Genomic DNA, 13,265 nt, shown 5'->3' on the forward strand with positions numbered 1-13,265 from the left:
AATTAAATTAATATTATATTCTTTCCACCAATACTTCAGCCTACATGTTACAGGTAAGTAAAATATCACATCAGTGGACAAGTGGATTCAGACTTCTACATTGACTCAGGCAGCAGTCAGGCTGATAGAACTGTAAATGTCTTTATTATCTATAGGCTAAAGTTAACAAAGCTGCTGGCTAACTGATGGTAGACATACATGTGTGGAGACGTTTGTAACTGCAAAGGCAGCATCACGCGGTGTTTAGAAGTGGGTATACTTGATGCTGACTGAAAAATAAGTGGGTATACCTTGGCCTACACCACTGGTTGCCGTGTTAAATGACAGAGCGGGGTTAGTGGACGATGACGTCCATGGTGCGCAGAGGTTGCCAACTTTTAATCGCCACAGACTTCCAAACTTCATGTGGTCTACAGATTAGCTCCACAACAGCGCCTACACAGCCTTGGGGTTGGGTTTCCATGGCTGAGCTGCTGCATCCGAGCCATATATCACCCTGTGCAAAGCAAGGCATCTGCTGCAGTGGTGTGAAACCTTTTTCCACTGAACAGTGGAAACGTGTTCCCCTCCATGACAAATCATGCTTCCATCTAGCAATCTGACAAACAGGTCTGGGTTTGGCGGTTGCCAGGACAACGGTACCTGTTTGACTGCATTGTGCCAAATATAAAGTTTGACAAAGGGGGATTATGATGTGGGGTTTTTCTTCCAGAGCAGGGCTTGGCCCCTTCCTTCCAGTGAAATGATCTCTGAATGTTTCAGTATTTCCTTACTTTATGGGAACGGTTTGGGAATGGTTCCTGTCTGTTCCAACCTGACTGCACGCCAGGACACAAAGCAAGATGCATAAAGACATGGATGAGCAAGTTTGGTGTGGAAGAACTGGACTGTCTCCACAGGTTCTTGACCTCAACAGGACAGAACACCTTTAGGTGAATTAGAGTGGAGACTGTGAGCCAGGTCTTCTTGTTCAACGTCAGAGTCTGACTTCACAAATGTGCTTCTGGAAGAATGGTTAAAGATTTCTAATAATAAACTCCTAAACATTTCCCAGAAAACTTGAAGCTGTTATAACTTCAAAGGGTGCCGACATCATATAAAACCCAATGGATTAAAAAAGCGATGTCACATAAGGTCAATGCATGCAAATAAAGATGAGACAATATTTTAAGCAATATCGTGTTTGTGAGGCTGACTCACAGACTGTGTATAAAAAGATGGCCGTAGCCTCCATGACGTCACCCATAAGTTTATGAAGAGCTGAATTGAAGCTCGGTGGGCGGTTCCTACCATCGCCATCTTGGCAGGGGCATGCGTGTCATCTTGCCCGGAAATACAAATATAAGCAAAGAGGTGGAGCTGAGAGGGGGGCTGTGAGCATCATGGTGGATGATTGACATTGAGTTTTCTGTAGCTAAGAGCTAACAGAGCTAACCCGGAGATAAGAGGAGCTAACCAGCTAGCGGAGGTAAGCGGGCTAAAGCTAAGTCACTCTGTTAACTAGCTGAAAACCGTGGCTGTTCTACGTTCTTCTGACTTAAAGCAGGAGATTTGGTACCTGTCAATCAAAAGGACACGCCACTAAATACGCCGAACTCCACGATTACATTACTTTTAAACGGGTGAGTTAGAAAAAAATTCACTCCCCCCACAGTTGTCATGAAGGTAAACCTGACCTATTAAACCGAAAATGGATTTTTGAACCAGGCTGTAAACATGTTTATTGCTGCTGTGAAGTTGGTCTTTTTAACATGGGAGTCTATGGGAATTCGCTCTGTTTTGCAGCCCCTAGTGGATGAAGGGGGAACTGCAGTTTTATGCACTTCCACATCGGCTTCACTTTTAACTGCCGGAGGCTCTGTCGATCTTTCATATACAGTCTATGGGCTGACTCAATGTGGAGATGAGATTTTTTTTTTTTAGAAAAGAAAATGGCCATTAAAGATTAAAAACAGTTATTTTATTTATGCAATATGTAAACAACAACAGACCTCCGTGTCACATGTTTAATGTAGGAGTGATTCACCAGAAACAACACAAACAATAAACATTAAAGTTTTACAGATGAAAGCAGTAACAAAGCTTCTTTAAGTGATTTCCGTTGTACCAATTCGTATTTAAAGTTACGTCTGAGTTCTCCACACAGAAAAATTCTGCTAACCTTGGCAGAAAAAATTTGTACATTTACATTTGGTGGGTTTTTCTGTTGTAACAATTGATCTAAGATCAACGGTAAGCCTTTCTTTCTTTTTAAATGGAGCCACATTTTTAATGAAAATGCCTTTTTGGGATGGACAGCAGGGTTTAGTGTGTGGATTTGTACCCTTTCTCTGACAATGTCTGATATTAACTCATGTTTGGGTTTGTTTATTGGTTTGGATTTACTATTGCAACAAGTAAAATGTACAAAACACTAGTTTCCTTGTTTTGCACTTAGTAAAAGTGTGGACCAAACATCGTTCATCAAAAAGAAATTAGCAGCAGAGGCAGTCAGGGAGGCAGACGTCAGCTTTGAGTGGTCAGCGATGGACAGCTGGAGGACAGAGAGAAACTTGACGTTAGTAACAGGAAGTAGAACCAAGCAGGACTGAACAGATGTGCATGTGATCGTACAAGCCTTGACAACCCTTAGAGAAGAATAAAATGTTTTTCCATGTGACTTTGTGGCTTTGTTACAAATCTTTCCACAAGGGGAACATCTGGTTTTGGATCATTTTCATTGTACAAAAACATGAAATTAATGTAAATTTTCATATGAAAATTTCACATGGAAACCATGTGATTTTATTTGGTCACGTTATATTATATATAATATAATGTGATGATGGGTGTTATATATTATATGCATGGGTGGTCCTATAAATGTGATTGGATGTCTGCAAAAAGTGTTGAATTTTAGACATGTAAAGGTTGTTTCCACAGGAGTTCTGCCAGTCGGAGCACGTTTGGCTGTGTTGTGGAGTGTGTGTTGAAGCTCCTTCACATGCACTGTTGCACAGCTAACAGCTCTGATCTGTTCCACTTTGATGGTTTTATCATTTTGATTGGATCTGACGTCAGTAAATAATGTTTTAGAATAAAACTGTTTTCTAAAAATGTTTTTTTTTTCTCATACTCTGGGTGAAAACTTCAGCAGCACATAGACACACCAAACTGTCCAGCTGCTCCTGTCTGTGTTTCTCAAGTTTTGCATAAAGGTTTTTTATTTCATTCAAAGCTTGATTTATTGAACATTTTATGCAAAAAAGAAAGTATGTGAAGAAATAGAGGTTTTTATTGTTATGGGCAGATTTTTTTTTTTTATTAGGTGATTTATAGAAATATTCGAAATCCCCTCCATAAAAAAAAAGGAAAAAAATACACCTGACATTTGTGTTAGCAAAATGCAAGAAAGACTTTTAAACTGGTTTCATGCAGTATTCAGATTTATTTTTCCAGAACTAAAGAGAAATTTAACACTTCTTTGTTTTATAACATCTTATTAGCACATTTAAAGAACGCTTACATATTATTCATGGAAATTTGCAACATTATACATTATTTAAAAAATTGTGAAATAATAAAAAAAACTATAATATAATAATATGATTGTTATAAACTATTATTGTATTAAAATATTTAATTCGTTAATGATGTGGTTTATTAAAAACATTTTAAAATGGTAATTACATGACACAATACAGATTTATATATTTACCAGTTAAAATTTTGTATTCTGTTATCTCTATCACACATTGTAGGTCTGTGCAGGTCTAAATGTTTAGGTTAGCAGGTCGAGTTCCTGCTGTTTGATTAGCTGCTGCAGCTGCTGGTTAACAGGAAACCAACCAGAGAAAAAAAGCACAAGACATCTAACAAAATGAGACATTAGGATGGAAAAATGTGAGTGAAGATAGAAAACTCCCTAGAAAATGAATGAAAATTGGACAGACAGAAAACAAGATGTTGTTTTTTTGTGTTAAAATTGGAGGAAACGAAACATAAACCAGAAGAAAACCAGTGAAGCTGCAGAAAAGCAGTTATGGACTGAGGATGAAAGTAGAATTCAGTAATGAAACAGCAATCTGATTAGTCAAGGAGATGATGCTGGACGCTGCGAGATGGGATAAAATTTCATTTCTCATCATTTTAATTTCTGATATTTAAGAAACTCTTGAGCTTGACAGAATGAATTAAGAAAAAGTGTTTGATTGTTGCCAATAGTAACCATCAGTTTCTTCCTCTAATGGATGACAGTTAATTAAATTGTTGGAGCAAACACACAGGTCTTCAATAATTCCCTGCAAACATGTTTTACTACATGTTTAGATAATGTTTGTGAATTAAAATGATTTAATGTTTTAATGCAACCTTCTAAATGTTGAAAGAACACAAAATATGTGTTTCAGATGTCAAACATGGCTTTTCTGTAAGGTTAAATAAAGATGTGAATAAAATGTGATAATGTAGAACCACATAAAGCGTAAATTTAGCATCATGCGCTTATGGATCTGTTTGTCTCAAGTCCTTTAAACTCTAAGACATTATTTACTGTTTTCAGTCTGCCTGTTTATTTATTTATTATGTTTTTCAGGTTTGTTTTTATTGTCAAAATACATGTAGCATCTCAATCCTTTTATTCACATTCACCATCAAGACAGTATATTTTCAGGACAGCCTCCATTGTCAGATAATGAAACTAAAATGATGTAAAAATTAATTTATCAGTACACATGGCACCGTAAAGGCCAACTTTACCAAGAAAACAGAATTTATTAGTAACAGCAATTTGTATAAATAACACACAGATGAATAGTGAGGAAGCCTTTTCTCTTCTGCATTGCATTCCCTCAAGTCTTGGCTTTAAGGACAAAAACAAACACACAACAGAAACTATTTACATATTTAGACTTTCCTCCAGCTGCATCCAGACAAAACCAACTCCAACGTGGCTTTATTCCACATAAAGGAACATTATTTTTGTTCGTAGGATTTTTTTGCTCACTAGCTGATCTTTGGTTGCTCCTCATTGAATGTTACCAATTTAATCAATTTAATCTCTGAGTGGTGGGAAAGGAAGCAACATCTTTATAATTGCAAGGTAAATAAAGATCTGATAGAAACATAGTAATGGTAGCCATATTTTTTTACCATAAAAATGTGATAAATAATAGTGTTGCAGCTAACTGTCCAATGCCACCATTTCCTTCAGCCGCAGCAGGTTAAACACAGGAGATACTGATGACGAGCACAAAGCACAAAACTTCTTCATCTTACATTTGTTTATTTTCAGCATCATAGCCAAATAAATCAGCAACGAACTAAACAACACACAGAGAACGAGATCAATAAATTACATAACTTGCTCACCCCAGCCCTACATCCTCCAAGACAAGAGATGGACTCTGCAACTGTTTGTAAACTAAGAAAACACACCCAAAGTGACACATCCTCCACCCAAGTGGCAATCAAGTGTGCACACATCAGCATATTCCCAAACATCAAATCACTTACATTATGGCTCCTAGTGTCATCATACATTTAACATATAGTCACTGAATAAACACTGCATTGTGTGGCTGGATTGTAAATCTCCTGGATGGGAGGTAAAATGCCTGGAAAATGTCTATAGATCATTCAAAGCAGGATCCCCAACCCTGGTCTTCGAGGACAGGTGTCCCGCTGGTTTTCCAAGTGTTCCTGTTGGAACACACCTGACACTAAACACACATGGATTTCAATTCGCTGTGGTGCTGCGTAGACACTTGAAAAACCTGCAGGACCAGTCCTCAAGCACCAAGATCAGGATCCCTGACCTAAACGGTAAATTATTCATTACAATTAGAGTTACACACCACTGTTACTGTGGACGATATAAGTAACAGCACTTAGGACACCAGAGCTTTGAAGGGTTAATGAATGAAACACTTACTGTGGTTACTCCAGAATCTCTGCCAGCTTTTCATGGTAATACTCATAATTGTCTTTGCAGTCTTCCCACAGGTTGAAAGGTTGGTCCTCAGCCTCCACAAATGTGTCCCAGGTGTAGGAGAAGTCTAGAGGCTTCATCGCCCTCAGTTTGCAGCCAGCACTGTGCAGGATTTTCAGCCCAGCCTGGATCTCTGCTTCCTCCCACTCAAAGAGCCGAGCAGCAAAGATGCTCAACTTGACATTTTTTCTGGACTTTAATATCTCAGCTATCTTCGAGGCACAAGCAGCGCAGGGACTGGAGGACATGTACCTGGCAAAATGAGGAGAAGAGCATGATTTCTGCACATCAGAGATGTAGAAGACAGTAGTCAGTGTAGCAGCACCAGTTTATCCGATTGATTAACCATTCTCACCTGGACTGGTCATGTTTAAATCTCTAATCTGTGGCAGACTGCCAATATAACACTTCCTCCCACTGCAATGTTCCCAGTTGTCCTCATTTCGATTTGGTTTAACTGTCTTACAGGTCAGCCTGCAGCTGTTTTTGTTGTACACCTGTAGTGATTTTTTTTTTTTTTTTTTTTTGGTATTTTTAATAGGTTTCATTACATTTTGGGTTTCCCTTTTCATGTTACCTTAAATAACGGAATGAGGTGTTCCCTCAGTTGAAGTAGGAATAAGGAATATAGTTAACTGGGTCACTAATGGGGTTCAGGTAGAATTACTCCCACAAACATTATTAAGAGTTGACTTATGAGTAAAAAAGTTCCTTGCTCAATGCGGCACATAAAGGTGACTTATGAGGCGTTTCACTCACACTTTTAGCACAGCACAGGACTGAATGCTAAGTGTCAGTTGGGATGACGACAGTACCAGCTGCCGTAAACAGAAGTTTAGATGACATGACTTCCAAGTCCATTGAAGTGACTGTGACGAAGTGGGTGAGACTGTAATTGTCCCTAACATTTACCTTTTCTCATATTTGTCCCTTTAACTTTATTCTGTTATTTCTGTTGCCAGGTAACCATGCTGTGCTAACTATCCCGGGCTGTTAGTGTTTGCATTGTGTTGCATTTTTCATTGTGTTACCGTTTAACATTATTCTTTGTTTAACTCCACCTTGCAGGATCGGTGTTGGGGAATGGCCAACCCAGCACATCCTCATTGCAGGTGTGGGTGACTTCTTAGATTAGTTGATTGGGAGAAACCAAATGGAGGATTTCCTCTTCTGCAGTTTCTTTAAGTGTGGGCTCATTTGAAATAATATATTAGAACTGGTATTCCTTTTGTGTATTTTTGTTTGCTTAGGAATTTGGTTTGTTTATTCATGTTGGTGTAGAATAAGGTTGCTGGGGATAGTGATATGAGGAAATGGTTTAAGCTAAATTAAATCAGGTGTGTGTCTTATGGGGCAAATAAGTAGTCAGTTTTGGGAGCTGGCGAGGAGAGAGAGTGAGGAAAAGGATGTGAAACTGGTGACTGATTGGCCACAGAGCTTTGAAATGTACGATGGACAACTCTTGGAAAATAAAATGTTCATCTTTAAGGAAATCCCAGGACTGCTGATTCTGTCTACGTCTGATCTTCTTCAAATCTGGACACATCACCTCACAGTGACCTATGGCATAATTTTACAACATTTGTCTCAGAAAACTAGTGAATCTTCTTTCTTAGTGAATCATTAAATGGAGATGATGAGTGCATATTATGGCAATGATAAACAAAATATAAACCTTGGTAATAAAAAAAAAAAGAATGTTTCTTCATTTAACTATTTAAAAAGAAAATTGTTGTACAATTTTGCATGTGGTAACTGGTGAGATAACATCCCTCATTAAATCCATAACATAAACAACATCCAATCCGTCTAAAATGATTCAGTTTGATCAGGTCATCGTCCAATAAAGCTAAATCACTGCCATCCTCTACACCTCTGGTGGTCTTAAACATCTTAGTGATTCTTAGACCCGAGAAGTTGATAAATAGCTTTTATTCTTAAGTTTGAGAGTAGGACTGAATTACAAAAATTCTCAGCACTCAGGACTGAAACTTGATAAATACAGTCCCTGGTCCTCTTTTATTTGTGTTCTCCCTTATGTCTGGTATCATATGTGTGTTTGTGGGAAGCACCTAGTGAGGAGAGCATGTTTGCACACACTAGGAAGCAGCTATCCTAACAAGCTGCATACCTAGAAGGCAAAAACACTGTTTGGCATCCAGTTCAAACACATGTTAACACATCTGCTACATCATAACTGCTCAGGTTTACTTTTTACCTTCTTCATCAGAAATTACTTCACTCATTCTTCAAACTACTGAACTAATTCTGACTGTGATCGTCTGATTTTCACTCACAGTAATGAAAGTAATGTGGGACATTTTTATTTGTTTTTTTTTGAGTGTATTTACTCTGACAGTAACACATCTTCTATCTCTTCTGTAGTAATCTCACATGTCTCAGCTTTCTTTTGAAACCAGGATAATATATTTTTCATACATTGTTTGAACCATAGATGTGGGAAATATGTTTGCTACTGGTAAAGTGTTTTAGTGTTACATTCAGGTAAAATTTTTGTGTTAGCTCTCAACGCTATAGGATGTTATCAGATCAAACTAAAGACAACAGACCTGTCACTTAAACAGCCATGAATTCATGGTTTAACAGAGTTACAGTTTTGTACAGTTTCTTAATTATTTTCACCATAACGTTGAGTTTATTTTATAAAGAAAAGCAAGTGAATTTCATGTTCCCGTTATGGAACTGATGCTTTCTATGCTACACTATAAAAAGACAGATTTGTACCAGGTGACTGTGTATTTGAGGGTAGGGTCGATGTGCGGCAGACAGTGTGTGAAGAAGGCCTCCTCAGCATGAGTACCGGCATGCTCGTCCTCCAGATAACCTCTCAGCAGCCCGTCGTTCCCGTTATCCACCAGATAACACAGGAAGGTCTTGTTTCGACCTGAGGAATATTCTACGTTCTTAAACTGGAACTTAAAGACAAAAGGATCTAGCCGGTCTCTGTGGAGACAACAAAGGAACAAAACAAAAACACATTAGTTGTACAGGCGGCTGGGAAAATGTCACACAGATGGACCCTGAGAGAAAAACCATGTGACCCCATGTGGTTATACACGTGACACACAATGTGAAACACACATTAATGTGTATGGCATGAGTTTTGTTTTATTTTAACCTGTAAAAACTACATATATAATCCCACTGATTTGTCATATGAAAACATGGGTTTCACACGGAAATGGTCATGCCTTTTACATATGATTACACAAGTTTCACGTAGGTTTTACATGCAATTGCATGGGATTCATGTGGTTATATGAGCTACATGTATGAATGTTTGCATATATATACCATTATTTCATGTTTTACCCATAAGAACGCAGCACGACATGTATCATACATACTTTGTAAGACATTTGGCATCACTTTATAGTGCAAATTTGCTCACAGTCCTGTGTAATACAGTGTAATATTTGTCTTCTGTCCCCTAGTGGACAGCAAAAAACAGAAGATTATACCATGTAAATTTTGACATATCACATGGTCATAAACGTTAAGTATCCCTAAAAATAATTTTGGTACATTCTTATTTCAAATGTTATAAAAAATAAAACAATATATATAAATTAAGACCTCATATTTAAAAAAAAATTTGGAAAAATTTCAGGTCTTTATGGGTTAGAGTCTCTAAATAAACAGTACATTTTTCTGGTGGATCATAATCCTCTTGAACAATATATAAATGCCTGGGAAAACTTCCATAGATCACCTAAACCGTGAACTATCCATTGAAATTGACCCCAGAGAGTTACACACGATACTGTTCCTGATGATTGTTGACAATATAAATAAAAGCACTTGGGGTGAAAGAGAGTTTTTACAGTTAATTTTAATAAACTGCTGATACACTGACATTCTTACACAATAGTAAACATATTTGATTGTTTATTAATTTTAAATTATGTAACTAATGTAACTTTAACTTTTGTCATTTTACAGTAATTTTTCTAATGTAACTTTCTGAGAGATTTTGTCTAAATTTGTTTTATTCATAAAATGACTATACAGATATACTGATTTCCTTTTTTTTTACAAGCGTGGCATCAGTCCAGCTTAACATATGAAATGATCAAACCTCCAAAGACAAGAGGATCAAAGATCTACCATCATAAACTCTATAGAAGTAAACCGGGTGTTGGTTGCATCATCAAGTCCAAAATGTTGCTTTTATAAAATAAAATCTTGTTTTGTAATGAAACTGTTTTAAATCATGTTGTATCATATATATATACATATATATATATATATATATATATATATATATATGTTACTCTCTTTTAGCATTTCATGTTATGCTGTAACAACATGATTTAAAACAGTTTCATTCAGTTTACTAATCAGCACTCTTTTTTTTTGTTAAATTTAAGCATTTGATTAAAGTGGAAATTATTCCCAGAACTTTAAAATATGTATAGTTTTTCTATATATTATACATATACATATATATATATATATATATATATATATATATATATATATATATATATATATATATATATATATATATATATATATATATATATATATATATATATATATATATATATATATATATAAACTATACATATTTTAAAATTCTGGAAATAATTTCCACTTTAATCAAATAACAAAACAAAAAAAAAAGAGTGCTGTTTAGTAAACTGGATGTAAATATTCTTTGTTAACCTTATGAATTATTTCCATACTTCAGTCCAACTAAATTTGTAAGGGTATACATTTTTTTTCTTTCATTTAAACTTGCATGATGGAAGAAGATACTTTATTTAATGAAGTAGTTACTAAAAGTGCAACTACATGAATAAATTGTGCTGATCAAACAAAACAAAGTTATGTTGGCAAGATGTTTAACTCACATATAGAAGACTAGTTTATTTCTGTCTTAGGGCATATGATCTTCCAGTCTGGGTTCTGCGGCAACACACTTTCATAAATGTCGGTCACCCGGTTAAACAAGGTCTGCACTGGGAACTGAGGAACCAGAGTACTGAAATGAGCGACACCAGTAAGCACAAGTTGGGGTTAAACGTGATTAAAATGCAGTTCTACCCTTTATTTTGATGGATCAGCACAATTAATTCATGTTGCATTATCTTAAAAAGAGCACTCCTGGTTAATACGTTATATTTACCCTCAATAGTAACACCACAGCCCTGTGATGGACTGGCGAGCTGTCCAGGGTGTACCCTGCCTTTTGCCCAAAAGACTGCTGGGATAGACTCCAGCTTCCCCACAACCCTTCATCGGATTTAACGGTTAGAATGATGAATGAATGAATGAATGAATGAATGAGTAACACCACAGTAACCCAAATACATCATGATAGGCCAGAATACTTACATTTAATTCAGATTTTCAGAAAATGACTTGCCTAACACATCGAGGAGGTTTTAGTTTTCAGCAAAAACTGGGATTAAATGTTAGAGTCGACATGAAGGTATAGAAACTGTAAAAAGAGAAAAGTTGCTGTAAGATTCTGATTCATCCCAGTCTGTAGACTCAACATCTGGACCCAGTGCTATGTGGTGTGGAACCAGTGCTCTGTGGTGTGGACCAGTGCTATGTGGTGTGGAACCAGTGCTCTGTGGTGTGGACCAGTGCTCTGTGGTGTGGACCAGTGCTATGTGGTGTGGACCAGTGCTCTGTGGTGTGGACCAGTGCTATGTGGTGTGGAACCAGTGCTCTGTGGTGTGGAACCAGTGCTCTGTGGTGTGGAACCAGTGCTCTGTGGTGTGGACCAGTGCTCTGTGGTGTGGACCAGTGCTCTGTGGTCTGGACCAGTGCTCTGTGGTCTGGACCAGTGCTCTGTGGTCTGGACCAGTGCTCTGTGGTCTGGACCAGTGCTCTGTGGTCTGGACCAGTGCTCTGTGGTGTGGACCAGTGCTATGTGGTGTGGACCAGTGCTCTGTGGTGTGGACCAGTGCTCTGTGGTCTGGACCAGTGCTCTGTGGTGTGGACCAGTGCTATGTGGTGTGGACCAGTGCTATGTGGTGTGGAACCAGTGCTCTGTGGTGTGGACCAGTGCTCTGTGGTGTGGACCAGTGCTATGTGGTGTGGAACCAGTGCTCTGTGGTGTGGAACCAGTGCTCTGTGGTGTGGAACCAGTGCTCTGTGGTGTGGACCAGTGCTCTGTGGTCTGGACCAGTGCTCTGTGGTGTGGACCAGTGCTCTGTGGTGTGGACCAGTGCTCTGTGGTCTGGACCAGTGCTCTGTGGTCTGGACCAGTGCTCTGTGGTCTGGACCAGTGCTCTGTGGTGTGGACCAGTGCTCTGTGGTGTGGACCAGTGCTCTGTGGTCTGGACCAGTGCTCTGTGGTGTGGACCAGTGCTATGTGGTGTGGACCAGTGCTCTGTGGTGTGGACCAGTGCTCTGTGGTGTGGACCAGTGCTATGTGGTGTGGACCAGTGCTATGTGGTGTGGACCAGTGCTCTGTGGTGTGAACCAGTGCTATGTGGTGTGGACCAGTGCTATGTGGTGTGGACCAGTGCTATGTGGTGTGGAACCAGTGCTCTGTGGTGTGGACCAGTGCTATGTGGTGTGGACCAGTGCTCTGTGGTGTGGACCAGTGCTATGTGGTGTGGACCAGTGCTATGTGGTGTGGACCAGTGCTCTGTGGTGTGGACCAGTGCTATGTGGTGTGGACCAGTGCTATGTGGTGTGGACCAGTGCTATGTGGTGTGGACCAGTGCTCTGTGGTGTGGACCAGTGCTATGTGGTGTGGACCAGTGCTCTGTGGTGTGGACCAGTGCTCTGTGGTGTGGACCAGTGCTATGTGGTGTGGACCAGTGCTATGTGGTGTGGACCAGTGCTCTGTGGTGTGGACCAGTGCTCTGTGGTGTGGACCAGTGCTCTGTGGTGTGGACCAGTGCTCTGTGGTGTGGACCTACCCTGTGATGATTTCAAAAGGAGGAAGCTCCATGGGCTCAACCTGAAACTCTCCATTCTGACTGTCAGCTGCAGCACCATTAGTGGGAGATGCAGCTTCCCCAGTGTTCCCAGTTTTATCTCCTTCCTCCTTCTTTTCCTTCAGGTCTTCAGTCACTTCCTCAGACTTTTTGTCCTTCCTTTTCGCCAAAGTGCGACCTTTTTCAGCCATGAGTGAGAACAAAAAGCTCCACAAAAATCAATGTTCAGGATGTCTAAAACAAAGTAAAGTTGTAAAGAAAATACAATGAATGAGAGACAAAGACAGCTGATGTGTTACAGAAATGAAGAAGCACCACTCAGTGAGGGTGGAAGAGGGTGGAAGAGCAGGGTGAAGGAATGTCAGCCAATG

General features: G+C 39.0%; 1 protein-coding gene across 2 annotated transcripts; it reads right to left on the reverse strand.

The window, feature by feature from the left end:
• Positions 1–1,992: 1,992 nt before the first annotated feature.
• Positions 1,993–13,202, reverse strand: LOC306757642 (C->U-editing enzyme APOBEC-2-like). 2 transcript variants are annotated; one of them, XM_079242756.1, is made up of 4 exons: positions 12,877–13,202; positions 8,714–8,932; positions 5,912–6,220; positions 1,993–2,533 (listed from the first exon to the last, which is right to left on the reverse strand). In XM_079242756.1, the coding sequence occupies exons 1-3, from the start codon at positions 13,083–13,085 to the stop codon at positions 5,917–5,919; spliced, it is 732 nt and encodes a 243-aa protein (XP_079098882.1). In that variant the 5' UTR covers positions 13,086–13,202; the 3' UTR covers positions 1,993–2,533; positions 5,912–5,916. The 2 variants fall into 2 exon arrangements, with proteins under 2 accessions (XP_079098882.1, XP_079098883.1); XM_079242757.1 differs by lacking the exon at positions 1,993–2,533 and adding an exon at positions 2,549–5,401.
• Between the last annotated feature and the right edge of the window lie 63 nt (positions 13,203–13,265).

This window comes from Telmatherina bonti (genome assembly GCF_933228915.1).
Source record: "Telmatherina bonti genome assembly, chromosome: 6".
Classification (NCBI taxonomy): domain Eukaryota; kingdom Metazoa; phylum Chordata; class Actinopteri; order Atheriniformes; family Telmatherinidae; genus Telmatherina; species Telmatherina bonti.

Coding starts and splice junctions, on each gene's coding strand:
- LOC306757642 (XM_079242756.1), bottom strand. CDS start 13,085: ATGGCTGAAAAAGGTCGCACTTTGGCGAAAAGGAAGGACAAAAAGTCT. Junction 8,933..12,876: donor CCTTTTGAAATCATCACAGG/GTAGGTCCACAC, acceptor TTGTCTCCACAG/AGACCGGCTAGATCCTTTTG. Junction 6,221..8,713: donor CTCAAATACACAGTCACCTG/GTACAAATCTGT, acceptor TCATTTTGCCAG/GTACATGTCCTCCAGTCCCT.